The 12,643-nt window shown below is 41.6% G+C and overlaps 1 protein-coding gene across 1 annotated transcript in view; it reads left to right on the top strand.

The window, feature by feature from the left end:
* cntn2 (contactin 2) overlaps positions 1-12,643 on the top strand; it is a 70,549-nt gene that overhangs the window by 18,213 nt on the left and 39,693 nt on the right. Inside the window, exon 2 of the mRNA XM_023264001.3 lies at positions 10,286-10,377. Coding sequence (XP_023119769.3) covers positions 10,286-10,377 — 92 coding nt within the window. The remainder of the gene's footprint in view (positions 1-10,285; positions 10,378-12,643) is intronic.

Here is a 12,643-nt window from a genome sequence, read left to right as displayed (position 1 = left end):
TCAAGTATTCATAACTCTGTCCTTCATCTTACTCTGAATTCTTCTTTCTTACCCTTTTCCTTTTCATTTACTCACTTTCCTACTCTCCTCTTCATTTTCCTTCTCATTTCTGAAAGTAATTAATGCTTCTTTTGTGTATTTTCTAGCCCTGTTATTTTTGTGACATTATTTTCATTTTTAACGGAGGCTGCATTCATCAGGGGCTCACTGCAGGAACACCTTTTAGGCATAAGATGGATCTAACTAACAGGGACAGGAATGTAATCAGAACACCAGCAAACAGCTAAATGTAAGCCTGCTACACTCTGACAGGGTTCAGAGTAAAGCTGTGAGTCTGGGGTTGGAATCTGGAACAGGAGGAGGTTAGCAGAGCAGAGCAGAGCAGAGCAGGAGGGAGTAGATCGAGGCTGGACATCACAGAGGCAGGCCAAGACACAACATCCAGATTTATCCCTGAAGGGCTCTGAGGTCCTACAACCCCCAGACTTTGTTGTCGCAGTGCAACATGGGCTGCTCCTGCTTCATTAAGCACTGGGACCCGGTGTGCGCCTACAATGGCATGACGTACGCCTCGCCCTGCCTGGCTGGCTGCCAGACCTCTACCGGCACCGGCAAGGAAATGGTGAGGACGCGACTTCAAGTTCCTCCAGATTGAGTTGAAGTCACATTTATTTCTCTAAGTCTCACCACATTCATGAGAGACAGTGTGAAATGATTAATGGAGAGTAAAGGAGAAAAACAAAGAAAACAAGGTTTAATGAAAATTTGTGAGACGTTTCGTGGTAAATTGTGTCTGATGTGCTGTCAGTGCAAAAAAAACAAAGGAAACCCTATCAAACCTATTAAAAGTCACTGTATGTCACGGAGGTCTGGAGCTCTCAGTGACTCCTATAACTCTTCATTTTCTATGATGGGATCATAGTTTTAATATAAGTTGATCATAGATTTATTATAGGTTTTCTAAAAATATGACATTAAACTATGATCTAAAATATCCTCAATCAAAAGTAAACATTAAAGCTAATATTTGGTTAAATGTCCCTTTTCCATTTTCAGCTCAACTAGGCTCTTTTGTTAGTGGTCCACCTCGTTCTTGTTGCATCTTTAACCACTCCTCTTGACAGAATTGTTGGCTGTCTAACATTGACTTGTTTCTTCAGTGCAGTCCACAGATTCTCCATGGGGATTTTCCACAGACTCCAAACAAAAAAAAAAAAAAAGTCCTATTACCATCAGCGCTTCCTGTAGTCACCACAGTTCTGTTATCACAGCTGAACTTGTTTCATGGCTCTTCTCCAGGTTGTTTTTTCCTGACTAGATCCTCGCTGGTGTTGGATCTACGTCTCTTTGGATAAAAATGTCTGACAAATGAAACTGTAGAATTGTAGAATGCCAGGATTTTTGGGAGACCAGTCTACACTCTTAATTCTAGCCTTATTTAGTCATTTGTTTTCCATTTCTTGTGTGTGTTTGGGGTCACTGTCTTTTCTCAGCACCCAAATGCTTCCACTACGCAACCTTCCTTCTGATGATTTTAGGTTTTCCAGGAGAATGTGGAGGTAATCCTCCTCTTTACTTACTTTGTGTAAAGCTCCATGTCCACTAGCAGCAAAACAGTCACAGGGCATAATACTACCACCACCATGCTTGATGGTAATTTGGTATTTGGGGTTAAAGGCCTTACCTTCTCTCCTCCAAACATGGTTCTAGTCTGTGGTGGTGACCAAAGTGTATAGTGGCTGGCTCTTTGTGTAGCTGCTTTTTGTCTTCTTCATTTTGTTTGTGTGGTTAAAGGAACGTTGTGGTTCTTGTGTGGACTTCTACCTCATTAAACTTCCTTTTTATAATCATTTTATTGGATCTAGAGTAAAACCCAACATTGAGTTTTGAGTTCTACTGAATGAACTGTTTAGAAGAAGACTGATCAGCAGTGGTGTCCTGTTGTTATATTACCGTCTTTGTTCAATATAATAGATGGAGGGACTTTTGAAAAAGTTTTGTTCTGTAATTTATTTGTTAGAATATTGGAAATTTGATGTTATTCTGTGCTCAGTCAATAATTTACTTGGTGTGATTTGTAGCTACCGAGTTAGAACAGGCAGGTTTTCATATGGAAACTAATCATTTGTGGGGTTTGACTCTTAACTCAAAAGTAACTTGGTTAAACAGTGCTATATGTCCTTGTGGCCGTAGGACTCTTCTCCAGAAGGCCTTTTCTTTGTCCATGTGATCAGCAGCAAACTTTAGTAGAGCCTTGGGTTAGGGTTAGGTTTAGGGTTAGGCCTTAAGATGTCGCTTTAGAGGACTTCCTTCCTGTATGGCAGCCTCTCAGCCCATGGAGATGGAAGTCACACTGGACTGTGCACGCTGACAGCTGTGTTCTGATTCATTGCAGATCTGTTTTCTGGAGATTCTTGGTTGACTCTTGAACATCCTGACCAATTCTCTCTCAGCAGCAGGCGATAGATTGATTTTGTCCTGATTGCCTTTTCAAAGAGCTCCTCACACTTCCCCACTCTGTGGATGAGTCTAATGAGTTTGTCAAACGACTCAGAGGAGTCAGCAGGTGTAGTGAATTAGAATTACTCACAAGAAGTTCAGAGAACATTTTTATTAACACAACCTTCTTCTTATAAACACATTTAGCATATGCATATGTTTGGCTGCCAGTCATTTGTATCTTCCAAGAAATTATCAGACATATCAGTGCTGTTTGATAAGGACAACATCCAGCAATATTAAGATAAAGATACTTTGTCTTATTTCAGTCCAAACACCAGTCTTCTGTTAGTCCACAAATCTGTTGCTGCTTCGCCCCTAGTTAATATACCACAGTTTATATCCTGGCCTTTTTGTTTTTTCCATCTAAACTTTTGACATGCACACAGTAAAACTGTTCCAACATTTCTCTCTCTCCTGACTTTGTGGACCAACATGCTGTGCATTACCACCAACTGATAATCACATTTATTCTGATTTTCTTCTTTGCCTTTCTTTGGTGGTCGCTGAAAATAAACCCTGCAGAGTCTGAACCCCTCCATTTGGATGATGCTGTGTTGTCCTAATGTGTGTGTGTGCATGTGTGTGTGTGTGTGTGTGTGTGTGTGTGTGTGTGCGTGTGTGTGTGTGTGTGCCTTAAAGGAGTGTGTATCCCTTCAGCAGATGTCCACATAGCTCTAATGTATGGCCTCAGGTGCTCAGACTCCTCTATGGATGATGAAGTTGAGAGAAGGAGGCAATGTGGTGAAGGACAGATGAAGGAGTGTGTGGTTGTTCTACTGCTGCCTTCAATAGTCCCTCAACAGCCTTGGCTTTAAAGTAGAAAATGAAATTAGAAGGGAGATGAGGAGAGACGGCAGCTACTTCAAGTGACTAAAACTGTGTCTGTCAAACCTTAGAAGCGACACACTGTTGGAGGTTTTACTGTCAAACAGCTGCTTGTGCTGCCACTGAAATCAGTCATTAGCTGTATTCAAGTTGTCAATACTCACAGGAGGAAACAATGCATTTTTTTGTGTGTTTATGTTGTTGTGCTGCGACAGTTTTAAGACAGTTAAACTTCTGATCACATTAGAGATGAAAATTGTAAGTCACAGCATCTCCTTTTGGGAACAAGTTGTGGAACAAATCTATGAAGAGAAACTTTCATCTATGAATTTTCCTGCTCAGCTCTGGATCAACACACTTTCAGTTCCTTAAAGGGCTGCAACAACGAATCGATAAAATCGATAAAAATCGATTAAAAGCGTTGGCAATGAATTTCGTTATTGATTCGTTGTGTCGCGCGACACATGCGTCACTCAAAGGAAAAATAAATTCAATGAAACATGACCAACACGGAGAAAACAGTTTGACCGAAGTCCTCAAAAGTGTGGCAGCATTTCACGCTTCACAAAACAAAAACATGCGTAACATGCAAGCTTTACAAAAGTAATACGTGATGGAACAGGAGCACCACGATGATGATGCAGCACCTGAAACAGAAACACGTTGGAGTCTCTGATGAGGATGAAGGAGCTCAACAGCAGGTAAGTCACTACATTATCCTACGTTTGTTCTGTTTTAAGTGAGGAAACGTAACGTTAGTCTCTCTGCTAGCTCTTCTGATGCTAGCGTTTGTTTGTTAGCTGATTAATGACAGTAATAGGGCACGTGTGTGTGTGTGTGTGTGTGTGTGTGTGTGTGTGTGTGTGCGCGCACATGTGAAACTTTTTATTTCACTTTAATCAGCTTAAGCAGTGTTTCAGTATGATTTATAAATAAACGTAACTTGCCCACAATGGTGGTAATAATTTAAAGACTAAGCCTCAAGTTTTAATTTTCTCACAAAGTCTGAGTGAAGACACTGGTCTGTGTTGGAGTGAAGCAGGATGAACTGCATTTAGACCAAACAGGGGTTAAAGTAACTTCTTACATCTCAATTTATGTAATGAAGCATTTTTTATGGTGCTTGAAAAAAAAAAAAAAAAAAAAAAAAAAAAAAATATATATATATATATATATATATATATATATACATATAATGTGTGTGTGTGCGCTTTGTGTTTTGCTCTTTGGACTACTTACTTGCCTTAACCTAATACTGCAAATAAAACAAGATAATTACTGAGTTATTGTAAATTGTGCTATAATACATACTCAAACTATACTATCTTTCTCATTTCATCAACAGCAAACAATGACAGGCTTCATGATGAGAAAGACATCATGTCCACCACAGCAAGCATCTGTCCTGACTGACAGCATCCTCAACATGATGGTCCCTGACATGAGGCTTCTGTCGATGGTTGAAGACAAAGGCTTCACTACAATGATCTTATTTGCTCTGTCAGTCCAAATCTTCTCTTTCTGAATAAAGCGGCGGAAATTAAAAATGTGTCGGTTTTTTTTATCCGATTCATCGAAAAAAATAATTGGCCGATTAATCGATTATTAAAATAATCGTTAGTTGCAGCCTTAGTCCCTTTAAAATGAATAATGCTGAGGCAGGCTTATCACAGTTTATTTAGCATTTTTAAAATAAGACATGGTCAGTTTTATAACTGGATACCAGATCCCAGCCTTCACAAAGAATCCGAAGCAGCCCTCCCAGCTGGTTGGTCGCTGTAGATGCTGAGATGAAGGGCAGAGGAGAAATGGATGCTACGCTGGAGGAAGGTGCTGAGTTAGAGAAAGTTTCTCTGCAGATGGAATTTAAACATTTCAGCAGTTCACCTGAAGACAGAATAAGAGTACAAGTGACAAAAAACATTTGCTAATGGTGAAAGCAGCCAATAATAGTATGAAAGTCCCATTATAGTTATAGCCCCTAAACATGAATGTATTCTATTAAACAGCTCTATTGAAACTGTTACAGTGTGGGGGAAAATGTGAACCCAAAGTGAGAGCAAATGACAGGCAGACTGTAAATAAACAGGTTTTTATTCACAATAACACAAACCTACTACTAACACCACCTAAGACCAGAATTCACTACGGGTGAGGGAGGGGGGAGGTAGGATCCTGGGGATCGGCAGTGGGGATCGATAGTGGGGATCGGTAGTTGGGATCGATAGTGGGGATCGGTAGTTGGGATCGATAGTGGGGATCGGTAGTGGGGATCGGTAGTTGGGATCAATAGTGAGGATCAATAGTGGGGATCGGTAGTTGGGATCAATAGTGGGGATCGGTAGTGGGGATCGGTAGTTGGGATCGGTAGTTGGGATCGATAGTGGGGATCGGTAATTGGGATCGATAGTGGGAATCGGTAGTGGGGATCGGTAGGGGGATCGGTAGTTGGATCGATAGTGGGGATCGGTAGTTGGGATCGATAGTGGGGATCGGTATTGGGGATCGGTAGTTGGGATCGATAGTGGGGATCGGTAGGGGGATCGGTAGGGGGATCGGTAGTTGGGATCGATAGTGGGGATCGGTAGGGGGATCGGTAGTGGGGATCGGTAGTGGGGATCGATAGTGGGGATCGGTAGGGGGATCGGTAGTTGGGATCGGTAGGGGGATCGGTAGTTGGGATCGATAGTGGGGATCGGTAGGGGGATCGGTAGGGGGATCGGTAGTGGGGATCGGTAGGGGGATCGATAGTGGGGATCGGTAGGGGGATCGGTAGTTGGGATCGATAGTGGGGATCGGTAGGGGGATCGGTAGGGGGATCGGTAGTTGGGATCGATAGTGGGGATCGGTAGTGGGGATCAATAGTGGGGATCGGTAGTGGGGATCGGTAGTTGGGATCGATAGTGGGGATCGGTAGTGGGGATCGGTAGTTGGGATCAATAGTGGGGATCGGTAGTTGGGATCAATAGTGGGGATCGGTAGTGGGGATCGGTAGTTGGGATCGATAGTGGGGATCGGTAGTGGGGATCGGTAGTTGGGATCGATAGTGGGGATCGGTAATTGGGATCGATAGTGGGAATCGGTAGTGGGGATCGGTAGGGGGATCGGTAGTTGGATCGATAGTGGGGATCGGTAGTTGGGATCGATAGTGGGGATCGGTATTGGGGATCGGTAGTTGGGATCGATAGTGGGGATCGGTAGGGGGATCGGTAGGGGGATCGGTAGTTGGGATCAGTAGTGGGGATCGGTAGGGGGATCGGTAGGGGGATCGGTAGTGGGGATCAGGCACATGCCAGTGCTGACGGCATCCAGTGGAGATGCTGGGGCTGGGTCGACCGGAGCAGTCGGGGGTCCATGTCCTCTATCTGGGGGATGCCATCTGAAGTCTTCTATCTGGAGGTGCCTTGGTGGGGTCCGCGTCCTCTCTCTGGAGGACGGCTTGCTCTGGGTGGGGTTCCAGTCCAGGTCCTCACTCCGGAGGAAAGCTGAGGGCAAAGGTAGGCTGCTCCGACGGGTCAGTGTGTCGCACCGTTGTTGCAGAGCTGAGGCAACAGGCAGGATGATCCGACATTGACTGCCGTGTGAAGCCGGGCTTTATAGTCGATGGTGGTGATGGGATGGAGAGCTGCACAGACCGGAGACACACCAGCAGAGGAGTGGACAGCCAGAAGGGGGCGGGGCTAGACAGAGGCCATAACAGAAACAGCACAACTATGGCCAGAAAGGCCAGAAATGTCTTCAGTGCAGTTCAATCCAGATGTTATGGCAGATTTAAAAAAATGACGCTGGACTGATTATCACAGAAATAGAACAGTAAAATGTAAATAACTTAGACCAGTCTGCTGAATGGATCTCAGTTACTGGCTCCTCTGTTCACTGTTTCTGAGTCATGCAGAGTTTATTTATTCATCCAGTATGCTTCATTCTCCTCTCAGTCTCTCTTCTGGTCTCTAAAAAGGTTTACTTTGTTTAATTTCCTGGCAGAAACACACATGACACATGATGGGTTCATGGACTGTTAGAAATGAGAAAATCTGACAGTTCTCTGACTCTGATAGACGGTATAATTTTAAAAAAGAAAACCTGCCTTTCAAACCCATTGATGGGTTTCAGGTTTCAGAGCGTAAATATTCAACAGTAGTTATGTTATTGTGGACTTTTTCTAATATTTTAAAATCATAGCATTTAAATAGTATTCATTCTAAAATGGAAAAAATGATTTTGAAAATGTTTTGTCTTCCTTCATTTGAAGACCTAGAGAGAACTAGAATTATTCTTTTAGCTTACAGACATATTGCTGCTATGTGTTAGCAAACTTTAAAATGAGGTTTATTAAAATGCTGAGATTGAAACAAAACATTAGATTTTGTGCCAGAAAAGTCAACCGATAGTTTTTAGTGTTCATGACTGATTGTTTCCTGTCAGACTTTAAACAGTCATTAGTTCAGGAGGTTCATCTCCAACAAGCTGCTTCATTAGAGACAACACCACTGACATACTGTTATCTTTTCATTTTATGGTTTATTTTCCTGGCTCTGCCCACAGTTAAACGAATAGCAACCACAGAGGAGGAAAGAGACTATAAATATATAAAGAGATGTTTTTTTTCCCAGACTCATGCAGTTTCACAGCTGAATATTGTATAGTCATGAGATGATCACTGGAGTTCTCTCTACCTGCCAGTGGTTTTGGTTTTGTGACTGATTGTGTATCTTTTTAAACAGTATTACTGGTAGTGAGCATCAGAAGAACTAGAGTTAGGCCAAACTACTTCCTGAAGAAGAAGCTGCTTGTGTGACTGGTGGTCCCAGTATAATGGAATATTACAAGCATTGTTGTATTATTCTCCACACTAATGCAAGTTTCAGTAAGTTTTAGTTGCTGGCTGTAAAACAGGATTTAAATGAAGGCCTGAGGCAGCTTTCCCATAGAGAGAAGCTTCTCATTGGTTAGTCCAGAGCAGTGGTTCTCAAATTTTTTCTGTCGGGCCCCCCTTTGGAGGACAAAAAACTTTCGTGCCCCCCCAATAACTTTGTGCGTATATATATATATATATATATATATATATATATATATATATATATATATATATATATATATATATATATATATAAATAAAAAAACTGTGAAAACATGACTATGCAGGGCTGTGTTATTTTATCTGATTCCATTTTGTTGTTTTTCACAGTAAAGATCAGGGGTGTCAAACTCATTTTAGTCCAGGGACCACATAAAGCCCAATCTGATCTCCAGTGGGCCCCACCAGTAAAATCACAGCATAATAACCTATACATAACCACAACTCCAACTTTCCCCTTTGTTTTAGTTCAAAAAAAGTACATTCTGAAAATGTTCACATTTAATGAACTATCTTTTTACAAAATATTATGAACCTGAAATTTCTTAAGGAAAACAAGTTCAATTTCAACAGTAGCCTATTATGCTTCAGTTCATCATTTACACATGCATTGTAACTGCCAGATAACAGTTTATCTACAAAAACACAAAACATTCAGTCACAGGTATCTGGAACTGAACAATCTAGTATTTTACTTCATGATCAGAACAACTTGTCAAGTTCTAGAAATTATTTTAAATTTACAGTTTTACAAATTTACAATTTACAGTTAATGTTGTTGTAATTTTTATCATTTGTAAAGTCGTCCCGCGGGCCGAAATGGACAGTCTGGTGGGCCGGTTTTGGCCCACAGGCCGTATGTTTGACATTGCTGGTAAAAATAATCGGAGGAGATGAGCCGAGTACATGACTTGATCGAGTACGCTGGTGTTCCGACTGCACATTAACGATACGTTCTCCCGTTCTCAGGAGTCTGTACTTCAGAGTCTGAACGGCCAGCGCATATACCATAGGTATATACAGAAGATCATTATTATTATTATTATTTATATCTATGGCATATACAGTCTATGGGGTCAGCGCAATTTAGTATTGTTGTACGCCGCGAAAAACAGGCCGACGTTAAAACAATAGTTCAGCTAATTAGTTCTGTGTTGAAGGACCTTTTCCTCCCAGTCGCTCGCGCCCCCCTTGACATGCCTCTGCGCCCCCCCAGGGGGGCGCGCCCCACTATTTGAGAAACACTGGTCCAGAGACAGAAGACCTCCAGCAGCGGGCCGTGAGCTGGAATCTGCTGCTGTAAATGTGTCTCTAACATCTCTGCTGGCTCATACTAACAGCTGTGACGTCTGATCACACATAGAAATAACTGTTTTTACAGAATTCAGCTCTCACACCTGCAGTCGTGATGTCAGAAGAAGTGTTTCAGTATTTTAGGAGCAGTTCGGTGTCACACTTTTATGAATATCTGTGCTCCCAGCTTGTGAAGAGCACTGAGCTGACTATCCTCTGCCTTATTATGGGATGTATCTGGAGCTGTGTGATACACTGCTCTCTTTTTAAAACTCCATTAAACTCCAAGCCGATTTCATGGCCGATCTCTGTTTCCCCACTCATTTTAGTTTATTTCACTCTTGCTGCTCCTCTCTCTATCGCTCTTTATATTAGAGTGTGATGGAGCTTTATGTGAAATGAGTTTGTGGTCTAATTTATTTTGAGACTGTTTTGAATTCATTTGGAACATCTTTGACATGTATTTCCTTCAAGGAGTAATGCAGTAAAGGTACAGTTTTGGCCTAAAACCATCCAAATATGGGTTTAGGTACATACAGTTTTAGTATACAAGTTGTTAACTGTCTGTGGGAATGGATTGTGTCTCAGTGTACAGATGTTATTACTTATTATTAATGCAGCATTGGACACATTATTTTATTATGATGATAGCAGTGATTCTAAACACGCTCCATGTTTAACGCTAATAGAGAGTTTATTGTTTCTTTTAATTAGTAATGGATGTCATCTTTGATTGAATTTGAACCAGTAATTAGGATTCCTCCCAGTGGAGTTCTCATGGAAGCAATCGTTGTGTTTTGTGCTCAGATACAGTGAACACGTTTCCTTCTGGATCCAGATGATGGAGCTCCTGCTGTGTCTGCTGCTCCTCGGCTCAGTGGTCCTGGAGGAGGCTGTTGGTAAGTCGTACTTTACACCTGGATGTGTTGCTGTGTCAGTGTTTAGGTTTAAGGCTGTGGTTTTACCGTGTCTTTAAAACCCCAGAGCTCTCTCTAATAGAGTTCATCTTCAGCTTTCTAGTATCTGAAGTCCAGCAGCTCCTTCACTGTTCCTCTCCCTCTGTCCTGGTGTTACACACATCTGAGCTAGGGCTGATGGAAACTAAGCATGAACTCTGTTAAGAACATCAGTATTTATAGAGGACTGCTTCCCTTTTACAGTACAAACAGCCCTGTGCAGTGTTACCTGGTTGTCAAATTATTCTAAACTGTATCACCTTCCAGCGAGCATTATTTCCACGTTAAACAGTATTTTCTCTGATATCACATTCAGCACAGTTTAGATTTCATATATTCCAAGTACAGAACCCACAGTAGGAACAGAACACCTTTCATTCCTTAGTTTCACATCTTTTATTTTGTTGTCCTGCATGTCTGCCTTGTTTTTGATGAGAGACTCAAACCTTCTCAAAATGGAGGATATCAGTGTTGCATACATTTAAGATAACATCTACTTTATTCATCTCGGAGAAAATTATTTTGCCAGAGTACAAGAAACAATAAACAAAGGTTAGTGGAATATACACAATTACACAGAGGTTAGTAGTAAAAAAGAAATAACAAATAACATAAAGTATTTCTGGAGAGATTTTCTGTCACTCTTTGAGACTATTTTCTTGAGCTGCTGTTTGCCAGAAGGCATTCTTAGTGTGGTCATAGTGTTACCTTTTTTCTTATTTAGAAACTCTGAAGGGATTTTGGTACATTCACATGTATTCATGGAGCATCAGTAAATACCATCTTCAACACTTTTTGAACTCATGCAGCCCCGTGTCAGTCCTTTCCCTCCACTGTCTATCAGTAATATGCTTTCATGTTTATCAGGTTTACACCAACCCTGCCATGACCTTTCTGAGCCTAACAGTTTATCCTGGTGTCATCTGACTAAAGAACGTTCCCCCATTGTTCATCAGGCTTTCATCATATTGTTGGGAAAGTTCTGTCTTGCAGTTGTGTTCTGAAGAGCAGACTAGATCTTTTTTCTTGGACTCCCTCTGTTCAGGTTGATGCTAAGCCAAACCCTTCACGCTGTCTGAGTTGTCCCAGAATGCTGAACTGATTTCTGTTGATAAGTCCAGAGCTAAGTCTGAAGCACTGAGCTGTCTGTGATGTAGAGGTGATGGTGGAGCTGCTGCTTTATCCATGGTGTCATTCTAGGAGCTGCAGCTCTGAGTAGTGGAACTTTGCATCCTGATTACTGCTGAAGCTGTGTTTTGACTCATTTTAGATGATCACTGATCATCCTGTAATCTTTTCCATCATTGGTTAGTGTCATAATCACATATTTCTATTAATCTTCTTTCCCATGTGGAGCCTGTTGGAGACAGACTGGACTCAGTTTAGTGATCAGAGGTGTGTTCACCCATACTGAGTTTTTATTTTGGGAACATGCAAATATCGAGTGTATTTACATGTACAGAAGTCATATTAGACAGTGGAGTCATTTAGTTTGTATAGTCTAAGAAGGACAATAATAAGGACAGTGTCTACTCAGATGTGACTGGATGAACAAACCAGTCATATTGGGTTGTTTTTCATAAAATATTATCTCTGATATTAATTTGCAAATTCTATCTGCTACAGTGTCTGCTCTGTGAATCATCTAATCCTGTTCTGATTTTCTGCATATTTTTGTCTGTTTTATGGCTAGATGGTGGTGAGTCTAGCAGCCAAATAACACAACAAAGACTCAGACTCTGACCCACATTTACCTCCTTCTGAATGTTCCCTCTATATAGGAAAGCTGAGACACATTGCGTTGCATCACATGAAGAAAGTACCAAAAAAAACCAAAAAACGCCCAGCATCATCCTCCAAATTTGAAACAATTTCCTGAATGGATTATTGTTAATCAATAAGAACTGGTCCCGGGATCTTTCTGCATGGAGTCTCCATGTTCTCCTGTACATGTGTGGGTTTTCTCCAGGTTCTCCAGCTTCCTCCCACAGTCCAGAAACATGCTGAGGTTAACTGGTGATTCTAAATTGTCTGTAGGTGTGAATGTTTGTCTGGATGGATGGATGGAGGATGGATGGATGGATGATGGATGGATGGGTGATGGATGAATGGATGGATGGATGAATGGATGATGGATGGATGGATGGATGATGGATGGATGGATGATGGATGGATGATGGATGGATGGATGGATGGATGGATGGATGGA

The sequence above is a fragment of the Amphiprion ocellaris genome, chromosome 5 (assembly GCF_022539595.1).
Source record: "Amphiprion ocellaris isolate individual 3 ecotype Okinawa chromosome 5, ASM2253959v1, whole genome shotgun sequence".
NCBI lineage: Eukaryota > Metazoa > Chordata > Actinopteri > Pomacentridae > Amphiprion > Amphiprion ocellaris.
This window is presented reverse-complemented; position numbering and strand designations above follow the sequence as displayed.